This window comes from Ursus maritimus, unplaced genomic scaffold (genome assembly GCF_017311325.1).
Source record: "Ursus maritimus isolate PB19 unplaced genomic scaffold, ASM1731132v1 scaffold_34, whole genome shotgun sequence".
NCBI lineage: Eukaryota > Metazoa > Chordata > Mammalia > Carnivora > Ursidae > Ursus > Ursus maritimus.
In genome coordinates, this window is record NW_024426008.1 from 26,757,490 (window position 1) to 26,785,032 (window position 27,543).

Below are 27,543 nucleotides of genomic sequence, written 5' to 3' on the forward strand. Positions count from 1 at the left end.
AATGAAACGGGCCAGTGGGCCTCGAATCTGCAGCCATAAGGTGACCTGGGCTGTGGGCTCGCTCGTGCAAAGCCTCACACGTGCCCCTCTCGTGATTGGGAAGCACCTCTCTGAGCTGGTGTGTTTTTTAAATAGACTTTACTCTTGTGAGCGGTTTTGGATTCACCACGAAATGGAGCAGAAGTACAGAGTTCCCACATACCCGTCCCCACATGTGCACGGCATTCTCTCCAGTGCGGCAAAGATCTGCCAGTTCACCCCTCCCTGCCGTCCCGCCCCACAGCCCCTGCTCTGACCCTGACTTGGAGGGTTCCCAGAACCCCTCAGCTGAGTGGGAGCTCGGAGTGGAGAGGCTTTGGGAGCCGCGGGCCGTTACACATCGGTCACAGGGAGAGCGTCTTCTTGGGTTAACTGGCGAGACGTGCCGTGGGGTTTACACACGTGATCTCCGGAGCAGACGTGTTTGGAAGTGCTCTGAATGGTGTTGACAGGCAGCCTTGTAGACGGGCCGAGCTCTGTGTGTCCAGATGTGGCCTGGACAGAAAGGTGGAGGGGGCGTGAGACGGGAGAGGCTGCAAGGGAGGTGAACTGCAGCCGTGCACTCAGCTTTAATCCAAGAGACGTTTCATGTGGGTAAGTGATGCGCTCTGGTTTACACTGAAAACCTTACTCTGGCCACTGCTGCTGTTTAGTAAGTGTGCTATAGGGAGGTATCTGTTTGGAATTCTATCCGACTACTGGTAATAAACACCTGAAAAACAGTAAAGAGATGACTGGCTTATTAGCTGGTCTAGAGGTAGGCAGAAGAAAGCAGGTGTGAGGTCTCCAGTATGTTGGGAGGGTCCCCAGTGGATTTTCGCTGAGCTCTTTGTAGAATGAGGCCCTTGTCTTCATATTCACAAGGTGGCACCCTGAGCTCCAGCCATCAAATATGAGTTCCAGGCACCAGAGGAAAGACTGAAGGCAAAAATGCAAACAGTAGCTAAGTCAGCCTTCTTTAAGAGCCGTCCTGGAATTCCTACCAAATAACCTGTGCAGTTCTTTGGAACCGCCAGCAGGGAAGCTGGGAGACGTAGTTAGCTGGCCGCACTGCCACCCTGCATAAAATCAAGATTCTCTGAACAAGAACAGGGGTTTGTGGATGCTGGGATGGGAAGCTGGCGATCTCTGCCACAGGTAGCAAAAAGGGAAGCAGGGTGGAGGGGTCAGGATGGAGGTGGGCATTGCGCAGCCTGGAGCAGTGATGGAGATGGCCCGGGGGGGGGGGGGTCAGCATCACCCGCACACACAGCCCTTCCCCAGGGCCTCAGTGTCCCATTGCTGCGGAGGATTTCTGCAGGAGTGTTGAATGCTCACTGGACGCCGTGGGGCTGCTTCACGAGGGGGTCCTATAAGGGACCCAGCACAGACTCTGCCCCGGGCTGGGCTTCTGGAGCTGCCTCGTGCCTCTTTCCTCTGCTGCGGGCAGGAGAGCAGGGTTCCCTGTGCAGCCCTTCGCGGTGAGAGTGCTGAGAGCCAGCTCCCTGGAGGGGGAGTGTTCACGGCCGCTGCGCTAGCCCCATGATGCAGCCCTCCCTCTGTCCCTCCCCGTCTCGGCCTCCCAGTGCATCTGCTTCTGCATTTAGCGTCCAGTCCCGCCCTCGCTGCCGAGTGTCTGGGCTGGCCGTCCCCGTGGATCCCTGGCGCAGGACCTGGCTTGCAGACCGGCGCCCATTTCTGTAAATTGTGTTGGCGCCCAGCCGCACTCCCCCCTTCACACATCTCTGGGGCTGCTTTTGGGCCACCCCGTGGACTTGAGTAGCTGGGACAGAGACTGTACAACCCAAACCTGAAAAGAATGCCCATCTGGCCCTTCGCGGAGCAAGGTGCTGGCCCCTGTGCAGGGTGAGCCAGTCCCCGGAGAGAGCGAGCTCCCTGGCTTCAGGGCCTGAGAGAGGCGTTGGGGTGAGGACAGACCTGGCCGGCACGCCTTTGGCGGGAAGAGGAAGGGCAGAGCGGTACCCCAGCAAGGAAGGGGGGTGCGAGTAGCTGAGGCCTGGCCGTGCCCACTGTCAGCCCTCCCCCAGGGGCCCCACGAGTCCTTTCTTTACCAAGTGGAGAGGGGCAGTTGTGCCCCGTGCACAGGCATAAAAAACAGACAAAGGTACAATAAAGGAGAACCCGTTAAGTCCACCGTGAGGCCGAGGGCAAGCCATGCCACGTGCTGGGCTTTAGGGCCAGACAAGGGTTTCAGGGGCATGAGAGGTAACCTCCTGGGCAGGATGAGGAGGCAGCCCAGAAGGGCTTCCTGGAAGCAGTGACTTGGCTAGATGAACAGAAAGTCAAAACTTCCCCTCAAACCTTGGGAGGTTTGGTTTGGCCTGAGATGCTAGGAAGCAGTAGGGCCTGGTATCTGGTAGGTTGTGGGGGCCCTGGGGTGGCTGAGTGGGAGGGAGCTGTTGGGGGAGGTGTGGAGCTGACTGCCCCTTGGATGTCCCTGAGGGGTGGTGATGGTGGGGGAGGGGGAAGGCTCCAGAGAGGGGCCCGTGGGACTGAGAGATCTGAGGTGGGTTGACTTGATGGGATGGAAGGAAGAGACGGGGGTGAGCTCTGGGGGAGGGCTCAGACTGCTCCATCATCTCACAGAAGAGGAAACCTCGGTTGGGGGGGTGCCAGAGGATCTCATGCGGGGCCTCCCTGGGGGCCGCACGTCTGGAAAGGAAGGATGGGGGTCCTGCCTCTGCTCCCACAGCTGTTTGGTTGCAGCCCTATCCTGAGAAGCCAGAAGGAATCCATGTCACGGTCCCGCTGGGGTCCCGGCGGGGGCTCCGGGTCAGAGCGAACCCTGGCGTTTGCCTGCCCTGCCTCCGCGGTCTGCAGAGAGGCTCTCCTGCCCCCCACAGCAGGGCACCTTGCGGATGGCATGTGGGGCAGAGCTTGGGGGGCGGGAGACCTGCAGACTCCAACAAGCTGCTTCCCAGGGACCCTGAGAGCCCGTGACCACACTGCCTGTGGCGTGGGGACTTCTCAGGTGCAGCTGGAGGAGCAGGGCGTTGGGGGTGGCCCTGTCTGTGGCGGGAGGTCAGCCATCCTGCACGGCAAGGTCACGTGTGTGAGCGTGCATACACACATGCACACGGCTCAGCCTCCACGCAGTGTTCTTGGTCTTTCGCCCTGGCTGACCTCCCCGACGAGCGTCACGGGAGCTGGGAAGCCAGGGTCTGGGGGGGAACCTCTTCCCTGGTTCACACCTTTGCATCGCGTTACCAGCAGGCCACGAGCAGCATCCGTGCAGGGGGGAAGCCGGGCAGCCAGGTGGGCGGTCGTCCCAGTCTGGGTTCCCGTGTCTGCCCTGGAACTCTGCCCCTGGGTGACTGGGTCGCAGTATCAGCATGGGGCTACCCCACCACCACCCTTGCAGAGACAGAGCCTGGGGCACAGCGGAGAATAGAAAGCGGTTGTTACAACACACATCCTGACCTGTAACCTTTGTTCTCACTTGCTTCCAGAATTTCTTCGTGAGGCCAAAAAGAAGCACGCCATTTAAGAACCGGGTGGCCTTCAACGTTGGCGGTGGTGACCTTGCCCGGCGCCTGGGAAATGCGGGTCCTCGGGGTTCGCACCGCCCACCAGCCCCGGGCTGTGCCGTGGGTCGCAGCCCCCAGGCTCTGAGCAGCCTCCACCGTGACACCCGCCGCGGCCCCCCGGCCCACGAGCGTTTGCTGCCCAAGCGCCCTCTGCGGCGTCTGCACGTGAGGATGTGCGCCCCTGTCGGGGGGCTGCTCGCCGCCCTGGCCATGGTGTTTGGGATGGCGGTGGCCTTTGCACCCAAGCCCAGGATCACCTGGGAGCACAGAGGTAAATGGGCCGGCCCTGCTCTCGCGGTCGACGTGCGGGCTCCGCGGCCCGTGCTGGGTGTGAGCTCCTGCCCCTGCGGGCGGGCAGCTGTGTCCGAGAAGGCGCCTGGGCCACAGGGAACGCTGGCCCGGCCTGTTCCCGGGCTGCTGGCTAGGTTCTAAGTCCGGGGCCCTGGAGAGCCTGGGGACGTGTGGCACGCGCTGCCCGGGCACACACCACACTCAACACCCTGTTTGAGGACATTTCATGACGGGTAGTCAAGCTTCCCGCCAACGGCTCTCATTGCCGTCCATACTTTCTGTCCGTTTGCCCTCCTGGGAGCTGTGTCCCGAGACCGCGGGTCTCTCTGGCGAGTGGAGCGACGGCTCCTTGCTGGGCCGAGCCGTCCCGTGCGGCGTCCGGGCCGTCTGTGCCCTGGGAGAGCCTTCCTCCGCACATCTGTCTCCAGTCCGGAAAATCCGGACAGCAGAACGCGTGGATGCCTGGTCCTTACGCGAAACCTGAGTTCACACCACTCGCACCGCCGCCAGGGCGGTCAGACCGAAGAAGGCGCTTCTTGAGAAACCGTGCCCGTACGTGCCCGTCCCTGCCGATCGTCCCGATTCTCGTAGCCCTGCTTTCCATGCGATTTCCTCGCAAGAGAGGAAACAAGTTTGTGCTGCTTATCCCCGAAAAACGCTTGGGTTAAGGGACATATTTGCTGAACTAGATTTTTTTAAAGCTTTTGAGCTAAATCCTGTTTTTTCCTGAATAAGAAAAGCTCTAATAGTTAAATTCTTTATAGACTTAATCTGTGTTAAAATTATATACACATACACAAGAGTGTGGGAAGCACAGCAGCCTGAGGTTGCCCAGGAGGTCACAAGGTCACGCTCCTGGGAGGTCATGTGCTTAGAGGTCACACTTTTGGGAGGCCATGCTGAGTGCAGGGTTTGGAACGCTGCTGGAGGGAGCAGGAAGGGACGCCGGGCCACAGCACGGGTCAAGCACAGTGGTTTGGAGACCTTGCAGGGTCCCGTGCTCTTGGTGACTGTGTTAGTGGGTCTGACTGCTGGCCTCGGGCAGGGGCTTGCCTCGTGGCGGTGGATCCACGCACAGCCCTGGCGACATGATGGCGCGTTGATGTGAGACGGTGCTCGGTGTGTCCGGGCTCAGAAAGGCCTGATGTTCCCTCTTCCCTCCCCAGACGTGCACCTGGAGAAGTTTCACGAGCCGGACATCTTCAACTACTCAGTGTTGCTGCTCAGCGAGGACAAGACCACCCTGTACGTGGGTGCCCGGGAAGCCGTGTTTGCCCTGAGCGCACGCAACATCTCCGAGAAGCAGCACGAGGTATGGCGTGGGCTCCCGCCCCACCGCCGTGTGGGCCACAGACCTTCCTGGCATTTTCCCCTCGAATCTGCACTGGCCCCCCCGGCCGTCTGACTGGGTCCCCCCGGGCGTCTGGCCCCTTCTTGACCACACAGCCTGCTCACCCCGTGGCCGGCCCCGCAGCCATCCTGCACGCTTGGCCAGCAGCCTCCCGCCCGCCAGCAGGCAAGGGGCCCGTCACCCCGAAGCCACCTTCCCACCCTGCCTCTTAGTAGCCTCTGTCCTCCCTGGGCCAGCCACTCACCCGGGGGCCACCCTCCTTTCCTCTTGGATTTTCCATCTTTTCATTATGGAAAATCTCCAGCACACACAGGAGTAGAGGCTGTGGTGTCCACGAGGACTGTTCCCCTCTCAGCTCCCGCAGCCCGGGGCCACCCTCCTCCACCACGTCCTGCTGCTCCGCTCCCTCTGGAGGCTTCGAGGCAGATCCCAGACACACTCATGCATGAGGGGTTCCCTGGGTGTCCCCTTCCTAAAGGAAAGGACTCCTTTGTGTCAAAATAAGCAAAATACCACAGGCACGTCCAAAAAATGTTATCAGATAGTTGGCGGTCAGATTCCACGGACTGTCATAAATGACGTTTGAATCCGGTTGAAATCGGGCCATCCGTGGGGCCAGCCGCTCTGCCCGGCAAGTGTCCGCGTCCCGAGACTTCCCGGCTCGGCCTGTCCTCCTCCACGTGGGAGCAGGAAGTAGGGATCACGTCCCCTGCGGCCAGTTCCTTTGGAAATGGCTGGATCAGCACCTGAAATCTTGGCCTTTGTTTGCCTGTTTTTAATGAGCTCCTTCGCTCCGAAGGGAGGTAGTGGTGTTTTGATTATTCAGATTTTCAGAATGACCTTGGAGTGGTGAATCTGAGCGTGTCTGAAATGGCTCGCTCCGTTGCCGCCCGGGCCGTGCCTGGCGCTCAGACCGCCCCTTCCCGGCCGGTGGCGGCCTCTCCTTGACCCCTGGGTCCTCAGCACGAGCCCAGCGGTTGGGGCTGGTTTCTTGCTCTCTGTTACGGCGTCCCGCGTCCCCTCGGGGTCCCGTGAGCACGGCCAGGGTCCCGTCTGTGTTCGTGCTCCCGTGTCCTCCTCACACGCTTTATGTAGATGGAGGTGAAATCGTTGGCGTTTTGCTTTCTGAGGGAAGCTGCCATCAGCCGCGGGACTTGCTGCTTCTTTCGTGTGTTCTGATAAGGATTTCCGTCTCTCTGGAAACGCACCGCCCTCCTGTTGATGCGTGTGCTGGGCAGGCCTTGCGGGACGCTTAGCGTGGGACCGTGTGCACGGCGATCCGCGTGCTGCCACAGCTCCGGGCACTTCCTGAGCTCCGAGCTCCCGCCAGCTGGCTTCAATTCTCTGGGCGTCCGTCATGGGTTATCACACGGAGAGACGGGGCATCCTGGGGAAGGCGAGGCAGGAGTCGGGAAGCCATTTGTGGTGTGGGCATGTGGCTTCCGGTCCTATGGAGGGCGAGGTGAGGCCCCCGCGGGCTGCCCGGTTCTGATCACATGTCACTGGGCGTGAAGGAAGCAGGAGCACTGGTCGTGGGAGGACGCGTCGAGGGGTGGGGAGCAGAGCTGCTCCCTCACCACCAAGGCTACAGATACAGAAAACTGGAAGCGGCCCAGTCCTGCTGTCCACGGACGGTCCCAGGAACCCACTGTGCTGTTTGAGAATACCTGTGGTTTACTGGTTGATAAATCATCGCAAACCTTGCCATTAGCACTTCAGCATTTGCTGCTGTTTATCAGCAAAGGATGGGCATCTGGGGGGCCATGCACCCCTGGCTTCGGGGGTGGGGCAGGGTCTCAGTGGGAACTTTCTCGAAGCCTCGTTCGCTCCAGACCTCGAAGCCTGCTGGCTGAGCCTGGCTTCGCAGTCTCGCTTCCACTGTCAGGGGGCGTATCCGTGCCGCCGCGTGCCTTGTAAACCGTGCATTTTTACGCCAGTGTCCCCTTTTGAATGGGGACTCGTCACTGAAATGGACTCTCCTTTCTCCTAACAGGCATACTGGAAGGTCTCAGAAGATAAAAAAGCAAAATGTGCCGAAAAGGGGAAGTCAAGACAGGTAATTTCTGGTCTCAGAACCCATCCTGGGGTTCCCCTCTGTGCCCAGATGCTGAGGCAGGGTCTCTCGACGCAGGCGGGCACTTGAGAAACACTCTGGTAAAGGTTAACTTAGTTGAGTCTGTCTGGATGGCCTCACACTTGAGGGAGAAAATCCTTTCTGTGCCTGCTGGCTGAAGGGGTGAAATGCAGGCTTCAGGCCTCCCCAGCAGCCTGGCAGGGTTGCCATGGGATTTCTGCATTTGGGGCAGCGACCATCCTTGAGAATCTGCTGCTTCTCCAGGAGCTACTGGGCACCTCAGCGTGCCGGCCATGCGGGCTCAGGGTTACCCCACCGTGGGCTGGGCCCGTGTCCGAGTCTCCGAGCGTAAGAGCCCCATCTCCCTTGGTAGTTGGGCAGCGTGGGGCAGCACAGCTGAGTGAAGGTTTCAGCAGTTGGCTGATTGCAAAATCATTAAAAATGAAAAAAATGTTTTTGCTGAACTTTTTTTTAGCAAAATGTTAACCACTTTTGCTGAAATCACTAGATCCGAAGTTGTTTTAGGAAATGGGGAAAATGCAGGCTTTGTGTGGTGATAACTGGTGTGGCGGGGAGTTGTCCGGGAGCTAAATTAGGCCGAGTGCTCGCCCAGCCCGACGTGGAGGCCGCTCGGGGACAAGGGTCCCTCCCAGCGCACGGCGGGAGGATGAGTTACTGCCAACCACTTAAAGACGATCCTGGGGGGAAAAAAACACAGAGAAAACAGAAGAACCTTCCCTGAGCAGAGATAATTTCAGACAATAGCACGTATGATCCCAGTACGTTCATTTCAGCCGAAAATAGCGTGTTCCTCAGTGGCGTGTGGTTTTCTCCTGTGGGCGCAGCCTCGGGCCCCTCCCTCGCCCGGCCTTTCCCCGGAGAAGCGCTGTTTGCCGTCCCACGCACTGGGGAGGCCGGGGTGGGGTCCCCGGGGACGAGGACAGCAGGCGGGATGCCGCACACCAGCCACCTCTGCAGCTCTGGCCACACAAGGCGCGTGCCGAGGGTCAAGTCTGTAAATGCGTCTCTCTGGGGCGGGCGTCCAAGAAGGTCTGAGGTCAGCGCGGCTTTGCTGACTGTGAATTACCGATGGGGGTAAGAGGTCCTGGCCCCTGACAGCCGGCCTGTGGACACTGCAGACGGAGGTTTGTCCGGGAGGGCTGGGTCCGTGACCTGTCCCCACTGCCCAGGCAAAGCTGAGCAAGCACCTGAAGGTGGGGGCTAGCCGAGGTGCCGGTGAGGGGCGGCAGGGGAGGCACGGTGGGGGCTGGTCGCGGCCAGCTGCACCTAACTCACGTCGGCATGCGCATGCTGGCCCCACACCCTGAAGTCCGGATCGTGGGGGGCGTCCAGCGGGAGCCGGTGGGTGGTTGATGTGCACGTGTCTCCCCTTGCAGACAGAATGTCTCAACTACATCCGAGTGCTGCAGCCACTTGGCGCCAGCGCCCTGTACGTGTGCGGGACCAACGCATTCCAGCCGACCTGTGACCACCTGGTAAGGCTGGGCACCCCACGGGGGCAGCGCTCACAGGGGAGGGGGGCCCGAGGCAGCATCGGCCGGCAGCAGGGTGCCTCGCGATGCCGCGGGCCACTCGCCAGGCTCCCAGAAGCCCAGTGTCACCGAGGGCATGACAGGGCAGGACTCACGGGGCCAGGGGCTCATGGCACGGAGCCAGCAGTGGGGGGACCTTCTGAAGTGTGTCGTTGACACGCACAGCACCCATGTGCTGTGGTCCAGCCTCCTGTGTCCTTGCCACGTATAGTGCTTAAGGGGAGGCCTGCTGCAACCTGTGTCCTGGCCTAGGATGAGTCAGGATTCTGCTCCTGGCTGGCGTGTTGTGGGCTCATCTGTGCTCTGGGCTGAATGTTTGTGTCCCCAAATTCACGTGGGGAAGCCTTACTCCCCCCACGTGCTGGTGTTCAGAGATGGGGCCCGTGAGCCACCAGAGCCCTCTCTGCACCATGTGAGGATGGGGGGGAGGGAGCGGGGGGCCACCTGCCAGCCAGAAGAGGGTCCTCCCCACGCTCCGACCAGCCGGTCCCCCCAGCTCCTCCATGTGCTGGAGGCCCCGTCTGCACTGCTTATGGCAGCCCAGGCCCGCGGGGGCGCTGTGACCGCTGCTCCGGGGCATTGCTGTGTGGCGTCTGCTGTGGGCGCAGAGCCCGCCGACGACGGTGTTGGGGCGCACGCCTGCGAGGGGCAACAGCCTGGGTGTGCGAGTGGTTCCCTCGCCGACCTGCACCGGTTCTCCTGGCCCCGGCCTGCTGGTGCTGCATGAGGGTCTTTGCAGAGGGGCCCCCCACCGTCTTGCTCAGCCCCTCGCTGACAGGGAGCTGGAAGGACGGAGCACACTGGACGGCAGTGTCCTGTCGGGAGAACCTTCTTTTGCTCGTACCTGCTGAGCCATCTAAACGACCAGAGGGAGATGCCGCTGTGGACTGACGAGCCCATCTTCCAGTGACTGTCCCTGGTTCGGTACCAGCCAGGCGGGAAGGGTGCTGCCATGGAGAGCTTTGCAGAAACCCTAAAGCAATGGGAATTTAGAGAAGATTCTCCAGCCTTGAGTCAGAGACCAACTGTAGCGCAAAGTAGGGCAGATCAAGGACTCGCTTGGGAAACCTTGTTTATGCAGAGCCCTGGGGCGGACGCACACACGGCCTGGTCCACCCGGCGGCCTGGGACCACGGATGCTGACGGTGTCGGGGGCTGGGCCTCAGTCCTCAGACTTGGCCTCTTTCTGCGTAAGGGAGGAACGTGCCAGGTCGTGTTAGAAATGTCCGCACATCCGGGGATCTGCTGGTGTCAGCTGTAGATGCCGGGTGCAGACTCCGATCCCGCGGGCCTGTCAGTGTTAAGTGAGGGAGTCGGACGTTGCATTTAAATTCGGACCTATAATATTTATCAATATTTCAATAAAAATGTCGAAGCCGACAGGCCGATCGCACAGATGGGAGCAGGTGGGGGACGTATCGCCCTGTGACCCGCGGGCCCTGAAGGCCTAGGAACAGCGGCGCTTCCCAACATGGCCAATGCCAAGCCTGTCGTCCCCTGCGAAGATGTACAGTCATTCCCATCGGCGTCTCTTCTCTGGGCCGACCCCTCGTTCACACGTCCCCAACCTCCCCAGACCCGCGATCCATTCGCACCCCGGCTCTTGCTCCCTGGTCTGACCGGGAGTCTGCCCGCTGAAGGTGGGCCCGCGGCCTCCCCAGGCCTGTGAGCCCTCCGCATCTGCTCTGTTCCCCTCCCTCCAACGGGCGGCAGTCGCCACCCACTGCCCACAGCCCCACGTGTCCTTCAGCTGCTGGGGGCGGGAGGTGGCGCCCACCATCATGTCAGCCACTCTCGCATGCTTCCCTGGCTGTGCGTCCCCGTGGACGGGCCTCTTCTCTGACCTTCCCACCGGGGTGCATTCAGGCACAGACACCTTGGCCGTCCTTGCGCCAACGTGTCACCTATCGTCAAACTCGGGTTCAGTGTCCACACACAAAGCTTTCCCGTTCTTTATGCGTCGGGGTTTTGGGCTCTCTGGTCAGCTGGGAGGGGTGCCCAAGCCTGAGGTCACCCCTACTTTGTGTGAGTGCAGGATGGGGCGGAATGAGGCGGAGATTCTGCTTGTCTCCAGGCACCTGTGTCTTGGGTGGTCTGGGCCCCGCCGCCTCCAATGGCGCTGTTTTCATACGAAGTCCCGCACGTGGCGTTGGATCGCTCGCGGATCGCCTCCCGCCCTGGGTCTGCCCTGTGCCCCTGGAGCTGTCCGCCTCTTAAGACGAGTAAACTGAGGCTCCTAGATCCTGCACGGCTCTCGAGGCGCCGGCGTCCAGCCCTGGGGACTCGCGTGGCTGCGTGCACCTGCTGCATCCCCCCCGCCCCCGCTGACCGCATCTGGGAAATGGTTCGGTACACACGTGCTGTGAGCATAGAAATTCAGACATTTGCTGATGTTCTTTATTCTCGCTCAATTGCAGAACTTAACATCCTTTCAGTTCCTGGGGAGAAGCGAGGACGGCAAGGGCAGGTGCCCCTTTGACCCAGCACAGAGCTACACGTCTGTCATGGTTGGTGAGTCCTGCCCCCAGGTTAGCGCATGGCCCGGACTGGGATCCCTCCCCGCGCTGGGATCCCTCCATCTGCTTCCATGTTCCCTGTCCTCACGGATGGCACATGGGTTTCTCCATAGACCCCCATAACTCACTATGCGAAAGGGTAGCCAGCCACCACCCAGGGCCACAAGTCAGATTTGTGGGAAGGGGTTATTTTAGATCTGTCATTCATGCAAATCACGTGGCCTCTCATTCACGTTGTCCACGCCCTGTTGAGGGGGTCCGTGCGGAGCCGCGGCCTTAGGCTGGGAGCCCCGTGCGCCCATCATTGTGTCTGTCACTTCCCAGGTGCAGGGTCACCTGGTGTTAGTGCCCCGGCCTTCAGAAGGCACCTTTCACGTGGAGCGCACAATTGTCCTGGTCAAGTAAATGCAACAGAGGCCTCGGGAAGCAGCCACGTGCGCCCAGGAGCAGGGCTGTGGTCTGTCCCCCTCCCTGGGGGGGTGGGCCTCGTGCCTGGCTGTGATGGGAGTGCTGCCGCTGACCCCCTTTCCTCTTTCCTCTGGGGCCGCTCAAGATGGGGAGCTGTATTCCGGGACATCCTACAACTTTCTGGGAAGCGAGCCCATCATCTCCCGAAACTCGTCCCACAGCCCTCTGAGAACCGAGTATGCAATACCGTGGCTCAACGGTAAGAAGCAGGTGCCCCCGCCATGGTGTTTCTGTGTGGCTCTGAGCCTCTCCGAGGGCCCTTGGCCACCCCCCCCCACCAAACTCATGTGGCAGCCCCCATGAAAAGCTGGTGTTTCTGGAGTGGCTGGGTCCTTCCCTGTGGAGCTGGTGCTGCTTTGAGGCCACCTTCCCCTCCCTGAAGACGGATGTGGTCACCGTCCTTCACGACATGAGGGCCTGATGGTCCCTGGTGACTCGGGCTGACCAGGCCGCTCCCCTGGGACAGCGTGTACACAGCGGGTTCCTGCAGCTGCTCACACGGGGCTCTTGTGGGTGCTGGCCAGCGGGCCGTGGGTTTGGAAGTTCCTCGGGCTCCCGGAGGCGGGGGGGTCTGGGGCGCCTGGATCTGCTGGCCAGGGGTCTGAGCACACGCGGCATCTTTGGCGGGTCTCCGGGGACGGGGAGCTGGCTGTCCATCCTCACAAGCACTGTCTTGTGCACGGCCCGCACCCTCTGAGCCCTGAGGAGGGACATGGCGCATGCCCCCTCCTGCGTTGCTGCTGGGCCGCGCCTGGGCCCCCGGGTGTGCGGAGGGACAACCGCGTGTCTGTCGCTTGCAGAGCCAAGCTTCGTCTTTGCTGACGTGATGCGAGAGCGCCCCGATGGCATGGACAGCGGCGACGACCGCGTCTACTTCTTCTTCACCGAGGTGTCTGTGGAGTACGAGTTTGTCTTCAAGCTGATGATCCCGCGGGTGGCGCGGGTGTGCAAGGTGAGCGGGGCCCGTGGCCCTGTGGCTCTGGCCCGGGGCGCTCGCGTGTCTGGAGGGTCCACCACATGGCCCAGGCTCCGAGCTTCCTCCAAAATGTCGATTTACCCACCACTTCATCCTTCTGTGGCGTAGATGGGTGTGGACGGGCAGCCAGGTGCTCGGCCTGCCCCGGGGCAGCCTGGGGGGACCCCAGGAGCGTTGGCGCCCCGCCCTCTGTGGGCCTGCCTCTGACACCGCTTCCCCAGACCTCCCAGATCACAGAAAGTTAGTTTTTGTTCACCGTGTGAGCTCAATTCTGTTGGAATTGGGATTTCCGCATTCCAACGTAAAGGTGCGGGGAGGGGTTTTTCTTGTGTCCAAAATAAATCCGAACACTTCGATTCCGAAGTCTCCTGCATCCACATTTCTGTGTTTAGGGGCTGTCTCCGAGTGGGTCATGTCAGATGGGTCCATCGTGGTCCCCTGAAGGCCAGCTCACGAAAACATGTTCATGGAGGACCTGGCAAAGCCCTTTGAAATGACCGTGTCCTCTGCAACGAGGACGGAGGCTGCAGACGTGGCCACCGTGGCTCCAGCTGTGCAAGGCGACTTTGCTGAGAGGCCTTTCTGGGTTTTGTGCTCTGATCGGAGACCCCGTGGGGTGCGGTGGCCGCACGGCTGTGTGCGGCCTTGGTCAGCCACGGCCCGGTCCCTCAGGCAGAGCTGCCCCGGGCGGGCTTGGATGGCTCCCGGGGACCTGTCCGTCCCCCACCACACACGTCCTTCTGGTTTCAGGGGGACCAGGGCGGCCTGCGGACCCTGCAGAAGAAGTGGACGTCCTTCCTGAAGGCCAGGCTGATCTGCTCGCGGCCAGACAGCAACCTTGTCTTCAACGTGCTGCAGGACGTCTTCGTGCTCAGGGCCCCGGACCTGAAGGAACCCGTGATCTACGGGGTCTTCACCCCACAGCTGTGAGTGCTCGGCCGGGGCGGGGGACGGTGTCCGGGCGCGCCCCCCCGCCGGCGCGGTCACGCTGCCCCCTGCTCCCCAGGAACAACGTGGGGCTGTCCGCCGTGTGCGCCTACAACCTGTCCACCGCCGAGGCCGTCTTCTCCCGCGGGAAGTACATGCAGAGCGCGACGGTGGAGCAGTCCCACACCAAGTGGGTGCGCTACAACGGGGCCGTGCCCACGCCGCGGCCCGGGGCGGTGAGTGCGGCGGGGCCGGGGAGGCCGCTGGGCACACTCCTCTTCCCGTGCTGTCCTCCCCGGCGCCCGCCCTAGCCCTCGCCGCGCTCCGCCCGCAGAGGAGGCCGCGCTGGCTGGCACCGGGTGCCCTGTGGAATTAACGTGGGTCGTAAAAGCAGGTCTGTTTCGTTTTCTGCTTCCCGCACAGAAACACAGATTTTTTGGCAATGACCTGTACTCCCCACGCGTTAACAGGAGTCACGTTTTTGTTTTTTCCGAAAGTAGTGAATCTTGTGTAGAAGCCAGTGTGGTCGCAGGGCCAGTTTGGCTGCATCGGCTCGTCACGGGGCCGGGGTGCGGGGCTGTGCGTGTGGCCTGCGGTGGGGCCGGGGTGTGCGCGGGGCTGGCGCTCAGGCTTGCGCACCCCCAGCACAGGGTCCCCTCCCCTCCCCTGGGGGGATCCCTCCGCGCGTGTTACGAACTAAAGTGCGTTCACTCACGCACAGCAGGAGCTAGGGACGGAAGGAATCCCTCCCACACTTGACCTGTGTGCTTTCTGGACTTGGGCTGTTTTTAGTGATTTTAGCAGCGTTCTCGTGGAAGAGCTACGAAGCGATAAGTACTTTGTTTTCAACTTCAGAAGCTCGATACGTTCTCTGACTCATAAATAGGTACAGATGACTTCACCGATGGTCTGGTGAAGCAGCATTTTATCTCGTGTCTACAAAGACAGTAGTTCTTCCCACAGGCATTAGAGCTGTGTCCTCAGATTGCTAGGGAGAGGTCGCCTGTGGGTTCCCTTGGGCAAGGAACCCACTGTGCGCTGACGGCTGGTCTGCTCCCTGCAGTGCATCAACCGTGAGGCGCGGGCCGCCAACTTCTCCAGCTCCCTCAGTCTGCCGGACAAGACCCTGCAGTTCGTCAAGGACCACCCTCTGATGGACAGCTCTGTGACCCCAATAGACAACAGGCCCAGGCTCATCCGCAGCGACGTGAACTACACGCAGATCGTGGTGGACAGGACCCAGGCCCTGGACGGGACCTTCTATGATGTCATGTTTGTCGGCACAGGTGGGTCCCGGCCCCCAGTGCGGACACTGGCAGAGCCAGCTCATCTTTGCTGCTGGGGGCCCGCACCCCCCACGGTGCCACGGTGCTTTATGGGAGAGTCTCTGATACTGGCCTCCGAGGTCTGCCACCACGCGAGTCCTGGCCCCCGTCTGGGGCTTCAGGCACAGTACGTGGAGGCTCGCACAAAGGGAGTCCGGGTGGTGCCCATGCGGGCGGGCTGAAGGCCACGGAGGAAGTCCCGCCTCCCCGCTGGCCCGAGACCTGTCCCAACCTGCCGGGGGTGCCCGTTCTGGGAGGGGGTGGTGGCCAGGCCCAGCCGCAGCTTGCGGGTGCTGTGGTCCGCGCTGGGGGCTTTCCAGCGAGCTCTGAGCCAGGTGGGGGGCCCAGCCCTCACCTGACTGGGGCCCCGCATGGGACAGTACCCCTGAGGGCCAGTGGGGCCCACGAGCCACCTCTCCTGCAGTCTGCTGGTACCGTCTCACTGCACTGACTGTCGCTGGAGTCAACGATGGCGTTAGCGCATTTTTCAGAGAATAGTGGGAGTGACCCAGGCCACACAAGGCCATAGTTCATTTGCTAGTGGCTTTTCCTTTCCAACCTCCAAAATGCAAACCAACACATCCTGTGGAGGGAGGGAGTTGAGAGGAAGAACAGGGACCGTCTGCTCCATGGCCGACTGTAGTACGGGCTCTGTCCTGCCCTCCCGGGTGCGTCCCTGACCTCTGGCTTTGCCCTTGCAGACCGGGGCACCCTGCACAAAGCGGTCAGCCTGGAGAACGAGGCCCATATCATTGAGGAGACGTGGCTCTTCCAGGACTCTGAGCCAGTCCAGACACTGCTGCTGAATTCCGAGCAGGTAAAACGGCTCGGTGGTGGCCTCACGTGTTTGTATCACCAGCTGGGCTGGCGGTCACTGGTCTGGTCCAGAGGCGCCAACCACCAGGCTCTTACAGAAGGTCCTGGGAGCCCTGGGCTTTGGGATGGAGGGAAGGCAAACTGAGGAGATGGAATGGTCGCCTTGGGTCGGCCAAGCCTCACCGAGTTGCTGGGGGCACCCGGTGTGGGTGTGGGGGCGCGCAAGCTCATGGAAACACTCCTGTGCCCCGAGCTTGGTAGGGTCAGCGTCCGGTCGGCACAGGAAAGCCGGCTCTGAGCAACAGCAGTGATGCCAGTGCGGCCCCCAGCCCTGCCCTGCCCTCCCCTCCGACGAGGCCCCTTGTCCTGTGTCAGGTCGGAATCCGGATCCAGATCCAGATCAGGCTTAGCCCTCCCACAAAAGCCAGGAGCGAGTGTTTGAGGTTTCGGGGGCCGTAGGGTCACTGCCCTGGCTGCGCTCTGGCAAAGCCTTATGTATGGAAACCGAGCTTAGCCGCTCACGCAACTTCCAAGTGTCACAGAGTATCATTCTTTTGAATTATTTTCTCAGCCACGTAGCAGTACGAAATCTATTATCGGTGGTTCACGTAGAAATAGCGGGCGGCTGCATTTGCTCTGCAGGCCGTCCCCTGCCATCTGTCCCTGCGGCCTGGGACACACGCGTCCCCATTTACTGCTGGGATAGAGCACGAGGACCAGGCCAGCCCTGGTCCAGGAACGTGAGCACCTGAGCCCGGCATGCCAGTCTCACTTGTACTTGGGGGACGTCGGACCCAGGGAGTGGCCCAGCCCGCTCTGCGGCTGAAGGCCTCGCTTCTCCGTGTGGGTGTCCCATGCTGTGAGCCCTGAGCCCAAGGGCTCTGGGGACCTGGCCGTATGCCCGTTCCCTAGCTGCAAGCCTGGCCACCGTGTGGCCTCTCTGCCTGGACCCGTGTGTAAAGCCTTGTTCGGGGCACCAGGCTCGGCTGCCCCTGCTTAGTGTGGCGTTGCTCACGTGCCCTGTCTGACCCAGGACACCCCCGAGCCTCCGTCTCCAGGTGCGAATGGAGCTTCACAGCCCCTCCGAGTGTCTCCGCAGCCTGGTTCCAGGTGGGGGCAGTGAGCAGCAGCAAGGGGCCCGGCAGCCAGGCAGGAGATGAGAGAAAGCAGCTGACCTCTCAGGGCACGTTTGCAGACGTCACGCACAGGTCCCCTTCATCGTGAGCTTACGTACTTGGATCTGGTGTCCAAACTCCCGTCACAGGGTCACATCCCCTCCCAGCTACTGCTGCGTGGCAGGGCTCTCTCTCCGCTTCTGAGGGGGAGAACAACCCTATAGCCTAGGCGAGTTTTAAGCCGCCAGACACTCAGCCTCGGTGCCTACCCCGCCCACCCAGCTTTGCTGTGGAAACAGGAAGCCAGAAGCCCTCCCACCTGTGGCCACGTTGCTCAGGCGCTCGGCCAGGCTGTGGCAGGTACCCTGAGGCCTCCCGGTTGTCAAATGCACGTCAGAACAAAGGCTGGCGCCCCCCACCCCCGTGCAGACGCGGTGAGACCACGGCTTTGCTCCACGACGTCATTCAGAGACTCAGGCTTCTGGCTGCCTGGGCACCCGTCCCGTAGGAGGGATGAGGGTTGGGGAGGAAGGACGAGGTCATGGGTCAGCCCTGTGCTCACCTACCCATGGCCAGGACTTGGTCACGTGCCCACGCCCAGGGGGCGGGCCACGCAGGGAGCCTGGCAATGTGGGGGCCATCTGTCTGTCGTTATAGGGGCCCCTGCACTGGGTTAGGCCTCGGCTGCCTAGACCTGGCGGGAAGGCGTCATGCGTGCCCAGGCCCCCACACCTTCTCCCCGGGCGGGCGGGCTTGGGGGGTTGGAATGCCGGGTGTGCAGCCTTGGCAGCAGGAAGTGCATGTTCAGGGTTAAAAAGACGCCCCCCGACCTCCCGCCCACTGCCTCAGGCTCTCGCGGGCAGTCACGTGGGGCTTGGCCGTGGAAGGCTGGCCGGCGGCTACCGCTGTGGGAGCACAGAGAGGCTGGCACACGGTCCTCACTGTCCGTGCTCCCCCGAGGACACGTGCATTTGGTGGTTCTTTTGTTTTCTTAACGTGGTGGATACGCGTGGATAACACCGTCTCAACCGTTTGTAAGCGCACAGTTCAGCGGCGTCAGCTCCCACTGTTGTGACCCCACCGCGTCCATCTCCAGAACCCGCTCTCCTTCCCAAGAGGGAACCCTGTCCTCACTGGGCGCTACCCCAGCCCCCGTCGTCCACGTGCTGTCTGCGATTTGAGGACCCCAGGGACCTCATTTATGTGGGATCAGTGTTTGTCATCTTGTGACCAGCTCATCTCCCCGGGCATCACGTCCTCAAGGGTCAGCCGTGTAGCTCGTGACAGGATTTCCTTCCTCTTCCGGGAGGGATACTCTGCGGTTCACAGACACACGTTGTTGCCCCGCCATCTGTGGGTGGGCGCGTGGGCTGCTGTGAATGCGGCGTGTGGACATCTGAGTCCTGCTTTCAGTTCATGTGGAAATACGCAGGAGACCTGCTCCGTCTGGTCCCGAGCCCAGGCCACAGGCTGCATCTGCGTGTCGACGGGGATGTTTTCACAACTCCTTCAGCTCTAGACCCCGCCACGGGTTGGACATGGCCGTGCATGCAGAGACCTAGCTGGGGCAGTGTGACCCCGGGGCTCCCAGGGGTGTGGGGACCCTCGAGGGGCCTGGCGTGAGAGGCCCAGGGCACCTGCGTGCTCACCAAACCTCGTGCCTGGTCAGTGGGTTTTTTCTGTGCCCTTTCAAACGCTTTTCATTTTGAAATCGTGTTCGGTCCACAGACGCGTTAGGATGGTATGCAGGGCCTTCCCTCGGCCCGAGGAGCTCCCCTGGCACGGTGCTCACCAGCCCCCAGACGTCCGCTCCACTTCGGGAGCCTCACGGGGCCTGGGGCGGCTCACTTCTCAGCCCTGGCGGCCTTGGTGGCGTGCTCAGCTTTGCAGAGAACGGTCGGCGTTCTGGGGAGTGCCCCTGCTCTCCCTGTGCTCGGATGGAGTTGAGGGTTTGGGGATGTGCGCGACAGCACAGGCCCACACGGGCTGGGCCGAGGCGCGGGCGTGTGTGCAGCCCGTGGTGGCTAACACTTGTTTGTGGGGAGACGTCAAGGCTGCTGTGTCATTCCCTCCGGCCCGCAGTCTTGGGCGCCCGCCAGTGATCACGGCCACCCCCTCGCAGGTGTTTTCCTGGCTCTGCTTCACAGGAGCCCAGCCCTGGGGAGGGGGTGTCTGTGGAGATAGGAGCCTGCCCCCCCACAGCCACGCGCACGGGTCAGGTGTCAGGCGGGGCTTCCCAGGCAGAGTCTGTGCCCTTCAGGGTCCATCAAAGTTGACTGCTCAGCCCTCCCAGAAACCCTCCCCTCTGCGAGCCACGTGACGCCTGGACTGCGATCTGGGGTGACGTCCTTGGTCCTTCAGGCAGGTGCGTGGCTGCACCTGTCTGGTCCTTGCCGACCGACGAGCTGGCCCTGGCCTGGCTCTCTGCCACTTTTGATCACATGACAGTCTGTTGCAGAGGGGACTTCCTTTCTCTCGGCTGTGCTCGTGGCGGGGGGAGGGGTCACAGGCCAGGAGACCGAAGCTGGGCCCAGAAACTTGGAGTGCCAGCCAGACTCTGTCCCCCCATGGGGAAGGCTGTGCCCCATCTGGGTCTGAAACACCGAATGCTGTTAAGCTCGCAAATCTCGGGGTTAACCGGAAGATCCGTGTAGACGTCAGGAGGGAGACAGGCTTGCGGGCAGAGGACAGCATAGATGCAAGGCGGGAATTGCAATCCCGCGGCCATGGCTGCACGTCAGGCGGCGTCCCCGCGTGGGAGCCCCGTCCCCACTGCGTCCAGGAGAGCGATTAGCCGCCCTGTGAGCTGAGCTCTCGGATGTGCCAGCTGTTGGCCTCCCCATCCACGTATTCCTGCCTTGCAAACCTGGACGTGACAGCGCTTGGCCCGTGCTTTATCCCACGTGCTGGGATCCTGCACGCTCCCCTGCCGCTCCCTGGCGCCTTTCCCGGCCCCGCTGGATTCGGGCACCACTCGGGCCGCCCATGCACAGCTGCTCGTGGCAGGTCTGAGATTGGGCTCCGAATTGTGCCCTTTGGCCTCTGGCGGGGCTGGGAGTGTCCGGCTGGAGGGGTTCTGTCCCCAGGAAGGGGCTGACCCCCAGCCGCAGAGGGGCTGCAGACACACAACCACACAGGTACCTGGATGGCAGGGAGGCGGGCATGGGGACTGAGGCCCAGGGGGCCGAGCCAGTACGTGGACTCGGCTGGGAGACCACACACGCTGCCTGTGTGCTCGTGGTTCTGGAAGCTCCTGAACAAGAAAACATGGGAACGTGCCCATGACCATCGTGAGGTGCGGAAGCACCTGGCGCCGCACGCACCGCGGCTGCCCTCTCACCCGCCTGCCCTCTCTGTTTCACCCCCACAGGGCAGAAGGTTTGTCTACGCGGGCTCCAGCTCGGGCGTGGTGCAGGCCCCCGTGGCCTTCTGCGAGAAGCATGCTACTTGCGAGGACTGCGTGCTGGCCCGCGACCCCTACTGCGCCTGGAGCTCGGACACCAAGGCCTGCATGGCCCTGCACCAGACGGACAGCCCCAGCAGGTACGCAGGGGACGCGGCGTGCCGGCCCTCCCAGCCCGCCTGTGGGGAAGTACGTGCGCACGCATGACCGTCCTTCCTTGTCTTGCAGGGATTTGACTCAGCAGATGAGTGGTGACACGTCCGGCTGCCGCGGTAAGTGGCTCCTCCTCGCCGTGCTGCTCCCGGGGCAGCCGGGGCTTGTGATCGTGTCGTGGTGCAGTGCTGGTGTGGCATCTCGTACATTTTGTTTTTCTTTCTCGGAACAGAGGGCAAGTATCCGTGAGGACACGGAGGCCGACCCCGCTATCCCTTTGATTTGCAGAAAAGGGTGTTTGAAGCCCCGTAGTGTGTGTTTACTGGAAGGCACTCGGCATCCAGCCCACTACATCCACTCTCGAGACGCTGCTCTCTTGCGCTGGCCTTGGGGCCGCCTGTAGGACCCAGAACGTGCTGGGAGTGGGGGGAGGGGCGGCGACAGAGGAGTCCTCGTCCCCTCGAAGGCAGCTGTGCTCTCGTCCCTGACCCGACGGCTGTCGTCAGCTGGGGCGGCTTCAGGAGGGGGCGCCGGGCGCGCTGAGAGGCCGTGAGCCCCGGAGCCACTGGCAGACACGCGTGGTGTGCGACTCCGCGGGCTGCCGCTCAGCCTCCCGGGAACCAGGGCGCAAGACGCCATCTCTGCTGTTCGGTTGCCTCCGCGTTCCTTGTCCCACCGGGCTGCCATCTAGGGCTCATCTCTGCTGTTCTGTCACGCATGTCTTTCCCTCCTTAGTTGTTCTGGAAGATTCCGTGTTGCTCCAGTGGGTGAAACTCTTGTGTTCTCTTGTGCGTGTTGACCTCTGTAAAAGACGTGACGCAGTGAGCCGGGTTGTTGATGCTGTGCACGTTTATTTTGATGTTCCAGATAAAACTAAAGAAAGTTTCCGGCAGCATTTTTTCAAGCATGGCGGCACGGCAGAATTGAAATGCTCCCAAAAGTCCAACCTGGCCCGGGTGGTGTGGAAGTTCCAGAACAAGGCGCTCGAGGCCGAGGGCCCCAAGTACAGCCTGGTGGGCAGGAGGAACTTGCTCATCTTCAACCTGTCGGAGGGAGACAGCGGGGTGTACCAGTGCCTGTCGGAGGAGAGGCTCAGGAACAGGACGGTCCTGCAGGTGCTGGCCAAGCACGTCCTGGAGGTCCACGTGCTCCCGAGGACGCCAGCGGCCTCCACCTTGCCGGCCACCCGGCCAGAAGGGGACAGGGCCCTCCTCAGGGTGTCGACGGAGCCCACCCCAGGCCCTCCGGCCCAGACCCCGGCGGTGCGGGGCCCCGTGCTCGGGGCCGCGGCCCCACCGCCCAGCCCTGCGCCCACCGGCGTGTCCTGCAAACCCAAGACCGTCGTCGACACGGTCCCCCAGGTCCACCCGGAGAAGACCATGTACCTCCAGCCCAGCGACAACCGCCTGCTCATGCCGCTCTTCCTCGCCTTCTTCGTGCTCTGCGTCTGCCTCTTGTCGTACAACTGCTACAAGGGCTACCTGCCCGGCCCGTGCCTCAAGTTCCGCTCCGCCGTGCTGCTGGGGAAGAAGCAGCCCGCCGCCGACTTCTCCGAGTTCGAGCAGAGCGTGAAGGAGACGCTGGTGGAGCAGGGCAGCTTCTCCCAGCAGAACGGGGGGCAGCCCAGGCCGGCCCTGGACACCGGCTATGAGACGGAGCAGGACACCATGGCCAGCAGGGTGCCCACCGACAGGGAGGACTCGCAGCGGCTCGACGACCTCCCGGCCCGGGACAGGCCCTTCGATGTCAAGTGTGAGCTCAAGTACGCCGACTCGGACGCGGACGCGGACTGAAGCGCCTGCGCGGAGGCCTCCATTCACCGTCGGTCACCCGGCCCGGGGCCGTGTAGGGAGCCCGTGTCTGTGCACCTGTCTTCTGTGTCTTTTCTCTCGGGTCAAGCTTGTGATTTGGTTTCTCTTTGTCCTTTCGGAAAACGACGAGCCTTGCGTCCCGGCCTCCCGCGGTGGACCGCCGTCTGGGACATGCCCGCGAGTGGTGGCGCCGGCTCCCCTGAGCCCCGACTGCAGCGGACCCTCGCGCCTGGAGTGCCCCCTCCTCAGAGCAGCCCTTGAAAGATCATTTCATTCCAGATTGGAAATGGCATTTTTGTTTATCAGATTGGTAACTTAGCGCCTGTTGTCCAGATTGGCACGAACCTTTTCTTCCATGGGATTATTTTGTAGGGCTTTACTTTTTTGTGTTAGGTCGTTTATTTTTTAAGTTACTAAAGCAGATGTTTTAATATTTAGAAGATGTACATCTTCCGGATTCTGTTGTACGGGAGGGTAGGATACAGCTTACGTTGCTTACGATTCTCAGGGATAAACTTACTTTGGCTAAATGTGTTCCTTCCGCTTTTAGAAACGTAGACAAAACCATCTCTTGAAGCACACTTTTTTCTTTTTAATTTTATTCCTTGAGGGAAGCATCATTTTCAGAGAGATTTTCTTTCTATACTTTTTTTCCTGTTGTTTTAACTCTTTCGAGGAAGAGAGGACAGTGGGAGGCTGTCCCATGAGCCAGGCGGGCTCTCCAGCAAGGATCAGTGGAGCCGCCGGGCCCGGAGCTGAGGGGCGCGTGTCACGATCGGATGCCCACAGCCACTGCTCGAACCTCCCGTGCAGACGGACGGACGTCTGCCGGGGCGTCTTCAGCCGTCCGAACGGCTCCCGTGACTGTCAGCTTCCGTCCACAGCCGCTGCCCACGAGATGTCCCGCTCGGCTGAACGGAGCTGTCCACACCTGCAAGCGAGCTGGGCGGCGGTGGCTGGACAGGCCTGTGTCTCAACACCCCACGGAGCCACAGGGGTGGAGCCACAGGGGTGGATGGGGCCTGGCGCTGCCTCTCAAGGTGCGAACGGGTGAGACGGGTTAACCGCGGTGACGTCACACTCCACCTGCTGCTTCCCACACGCCTGCAAGAGGAGGCTCTCTTTCCGTGGCAAAGAGCAAGAAACTGGATTTCTGTGTGCCTGCGTGGACAGTGTCATCTTCAGCATGATAGGACTCGACCGTTTTGGTGTAAACATTTGTGTTTTATAAGATTTACTTTGTTTTTATTTTTCTACTTTGAATTGTATACATTTGAAAAGTAACCGAATAAATGAGAAGCTTATATCCTTGATGTGGGCACGTGATTTACTGCAGCCGGACGGCCTCCCTCCCTCCCTCCCTCCCTCCTGAGGGGCACTGTGGCGGGGGGCGGGATGGGTCTTGGGACAGCCTGGGTTCCTTTCTTCTCCTGTGCTTTGTTTCCTTTCTCTGGTGTGCAGTGGGATCCTGATGACGCCTGCCTCAGTGGCCTCTTTCTGTTCTGTCCTTTGTCTCGCAGCTTCATCTATGCCCTTCCCTCCTCCGGGGTCCTCCTCCCTGTCCTGTCGGGGCCCCGGCTCAGCTTCCTCTCCCCAAAGGCCCTGGCCAGCCTCGGCCTCGGGGTCTGACAGCAGCCTGCCCGTTGCCTTGCTGCCGCCCTTCCTCAGCGACCAGGCCCAGCACGTGCATGCCCTGGGGACCTTCCACCTCTTCTGCCAGGCCACAGGTGAGCGGGGCACCTGTCGGGACGAGGGCGGGGAGGTGAGGTGGGGGGGTTAGTTGGGGGGGCGGGGACGCCTCCTCACTGCACCCTGCAGGCGGATGCCCAGCACAAAGGCCCTGTCAGCCCGGAGCTGCTCCTGCGGACGGTGGGGCCGCGGCTCTTTCAGAGGCCAGTGTTCACTGCTGTGGGCTTCATGGCCACGGTTTCGGTGGCGAACACTCCGCTTTGCCTCCAGAGCCTCAAGGCCACCCGCAGGTGGGCTGGGCTTGGCCCCAGGGCCTCGGCGGACCAGTCGCCCGTTTACAGGACTAATTCTGTGTCTGCTGACAGTTTGGGGGTCCGTCTCTGTGGTATCTGAGAGATTAGCTCCAGAGCCTCCAGAAGGGACATTGTTCTCATGACTCGTGTGGTGTCGCTGAAATGCAGGACAGATTGAGAGCCTAGTAGCCCGGAGGAGTCGGGATGGGCAGCTGCATGGCCGTGGTCTCTGCTGCGCTGTGGCCAAGCCGCTGCGTGGAGGCTCCTCTGTGCCCGGAGGGGAGTAGAGCTAACGAGGAAGAAGCACAAAAGTGGTTTCTTTCTGAGGTTTTGACTGTGAGCTGCTCTGGGTGTGGAGCCGGCTCGGTGAGTCTTGGTGCGCCCCGCATGGAGCGTGGGCCGGCTGCGTGGGCCACAGGGAAAGTGGCCTGTGAGTGGGACGCTATGGGGACAGACCTTTGGGGGCAGGTCTGTGCAGCCCTGGGTCGCCTGCTCCGTGCCCAGGCTTGGTCTGTGCTGGGCCTCCCATGTGGCTCCTGGGCTGGGCGATTTCCCTGGGGCCTCCCCGAGCAGGATGTCGTCCCTGTCGCTGGGAGAATGGGTGGTCACACAACCTGGCAAGGGACCCACGGCCCCTTGCTGCAGGTGTAAGCAGACCACGTGTCTGGGAGCCGAACACTTGCAAACGTGACTCCTCGGGGCGGCTAGCTAGCGTGTGTGCACGGAGGTGCTGCCCCTGCGACTGGGGGGACAGAGACCGCAGTCAGCCAGAATGGGAAGCACGCCAGGCTTCGGGGCGGGGGGGGGCCTTGCAGGCTGACAGCGGCAGAGCTGCGGGCAGCCAGGGAGAAGGGGCGCAGTTCCCCCTTGTGGCGCCGACAGGAAGCACCGCTAGCCGAGGGGCAGAGCGTGGCACATAGAGCCACAGCACCTCTCCCGCCGCACCCCTGCCAGAGTCTAGGAGCCTGAGGGGCGTCTCCTCCTCCTGACTTTCTGCCTCCAACCGGTGCCTCCGGAGTGGGAATTAACAGCAAGCCAGGGGCCAAGGAGGGAGACTGTGGCTAGTGGCCTCATGGCCCAGGGTCAGGAGAAGCGAGCAGCATGGAGGGGCAGCGCTCAGGGTGGACTGAGCGGAGGGACCACGGCCCCCCACGCTCCTTGCTTTCCAGGAGTGTTGGCCCGTCTAAAACCTTCCATCGTTCCACTGTGGCCCCAGTTGAGGCTGCGAGGCGGCCCAGGAAGGACCAGCCTTTCCCAGGGAGCCCACACGTCATGTTCCCTCCGAGAGGGAGGGCCGTGTGTCCCGAGGGGCCCGGGCTCTGCGTTTGTCCCCAGCAGGCTCAGCACACACCACGCACGCCGCCGCGCACGCACCACAGTGGGGCGTCCTGCCGGCAGGCGTGTGTGAAGGCCGTGGCTCCGCGGGAGGGCAGCCCCGCCAGGCAGCGGCGACTGAGGGCCGGGTGCTGGACAGTGCTGGAGGGGAGGGACCCCATCCTGGTGCCCCCACCCCACCCTCCAGAACATTCACCTTAGCACTCAGCAGGCAAAGCCAGGAGGAGGCCCTCGGCAGCGGGGAAGGCCCCCAACACCGAGCAGCTCGCATCCACGCCGGGAAACCACTGTCGCCAGAGCAGTCCATCGGGCCCTCGCCCTGGGGCCGGCCCGCCAGGCTCACTGACTGCATGTGGCCATCTAGGCTTCTCTTCCCCTCAGCCCCGCCCACGAGCCAGTGCTGGCCCACCGTGCGAGCGGCTGTCCAAATATATGGTGTTCCAAAGGACAGTCTCTCTGGCCATCCTTCCCCAGAGTCACGGAAGGTGCCGGAACTAAAGGCCAGCTTTCTGTGGGGCCACCACAGAGCTGGTGTTAACCACATCACGGTGGCCGGGGCCACGGCCAACCCAGGCGAGGTGGCCTGCTTGTGACAGGCGTGGCTCATCACTAGTGACTTGGAGGGCTTCTCTGCCCAGCCTCTTCCCTCCCTCTCCTGATTTCCCCGCGGGTGTGCATGTGTGTGCTCATGTGTGCACGCCCGTGTCCGTGTGTGCGGGGGTGCGTGTTTCTCTTCCGCACGAGGCAGGCTGCGGGCTGTGCTCTGCGGCCGCGCCTGCACTCAGGGTCCGAGCCCGAGCATGTGGAGGCTCATTCCGGATCCCGGAGCCGTTCTCCCACCTGCTGCCTGCCTCGTGCTTCAGCGATGTTCGTGCGTCTGCAGTTAGGGAAACGCTGGCCAGTCGAGGAAAGGGACTGAGGTTGGCACAGGGTCCGTGTTTCACTTTTCTGAGACAATGAATCCGTGCTCTTCGCGGCCGGAATTCGGATTAGCACCATCCGTGGCGGTATGTGGGCGCGTATACACGGACAAGGAGATGGTAGCGAGTGACCTGGGCACGCCCACGTTCCCGCATGTGCAGACCGTGCGTCTGCGCCTGCGGGACGGAGCTCCGGGACTAAAGGAAAGCAGAGCAGTGTCTGCCCCTCAGGCCCCACATCCCTGATGGGACTGTGCTTCTGGTCGATTTAGGCCGCGTCATCTTTAAAGCTAAGAACGGATTCTCTGTACTTTAGGGGACACTTGGCTGCTCGGGGTTTTGATGGCCTTTTATGTTTGAGCCATGATGTTGGCCATCAGAGCCCTTGAGGCCCCAGGCGCCGCGAGGGCCGGAGAAGGTGCGCGGCTGAGATACCCCGTGAACACCTGCGGTGACCATCGGTGCCGGTGTGTCTTCCGGGGTGGGGGCTCCAGAAAGGCCACGGCTGCGTTAGGGCAGGCTGTGGAGGCAGCCAGCTCGTGAGCTGGTCATGTCCCAGAAGGGCTGGGACCCCTCTGTGGGTGGGCAAGGCCGATCTGTCACCTTGCTGGGGCCTCGATCCTCAGCAGATTTGCTGGGGTCTTTCTCCATGGGGATCATCCACGTGCCTTTACAGAGCAGTCCTCGAGTGTGGGACAGTCCCCTGCGCCGTGAGGCTGCGCGCCTGGGCTCCTGCCCTCCCACCTCCCCATGGTGGAGTCTGGAAAGCATATTTGGTCACATGTGCCTCCAGGAATTAGGACCTGGATATTCTGGGGGTCACTCTTCAGCCAACCACAGGGCACTGGCTGCTCTGTGATGACTTGGGGGCACTCGGAGAGGGCAGGCTGGTGAAACTGGAGCAGTGGAGACCCCTCTCCCCAGCCAGGTCCTGATTTCTGTGCAGTTGTGGCCCTGGCCA

General features: G+C 61.9%; 1 protein-coding gene across 3 annotated transcripts in view; it reads left to right on the plus strand.

Annotated features, from left to right (window-relative positions):
- Positions 1-27,543, plus strand: part of SEMA4D (semaphorin 4D) — a 43,605-nt gene that overhangs the window by 9,342 nt on the left and 6,720 nt on the right. The window contains exons 2-15 of one of the 3 annotated variants that reach the window (XM_040620340.1): positions 3,489-3,837; positions 5,024-5,169; positions 7,202-7,264; positions 8,680-8,778; positions 11,253-11,346; positions 11,905-12,018; positions 12,620-12,771; positions 13,546-13,721; positions 13,802-13,958; positions 14,786-15,008; positions 15,749-15,864; positions 20,349-20,521; positions 20,610-20,653; positions 21,402-23,656. In XM_040620340.1, the coding sequence (XP_040476274.1) occupies positions 3,489-3,837; positions 5,024-5,169; positions 7,202-7,264; positions 8,680-8,778; positions 11,253-11,346; positions 11,905-12,018; positions 12,620-12,771; positions 13,546-13,721; positions 13,802-13,958; positions 14,786-15,008; positions 15,749-15,864; positions 20,349-20,521; positions 20,610-20,653; positions 21,402-22,327 (2,832 nt within the window). In that variant the 3' untranslated portion in view covers positions 22,328-23,656. Of the gene's footprint in view, positions 1-3,488; positions 3,838-5,023; positions 5,170-7,201; positions 7,265-8,679; positions 8,779-11,252; positions 11,347-11,904; positions 12,019-12,619; positions 12,772-13,545; positions 13,722-13,801; positions 13,959-14,785; positions 15,009-15,748; positions 15,865-20,348; positions 20,522-20,609; positions 20,654-21,401; positions 23,657-23,865; positions 24,073-27,543 lie in introns of those variants that run through there. The other 2 variants (XM_040620341.1, XM_040620342.1) reach the window with 2 other exon arrangements.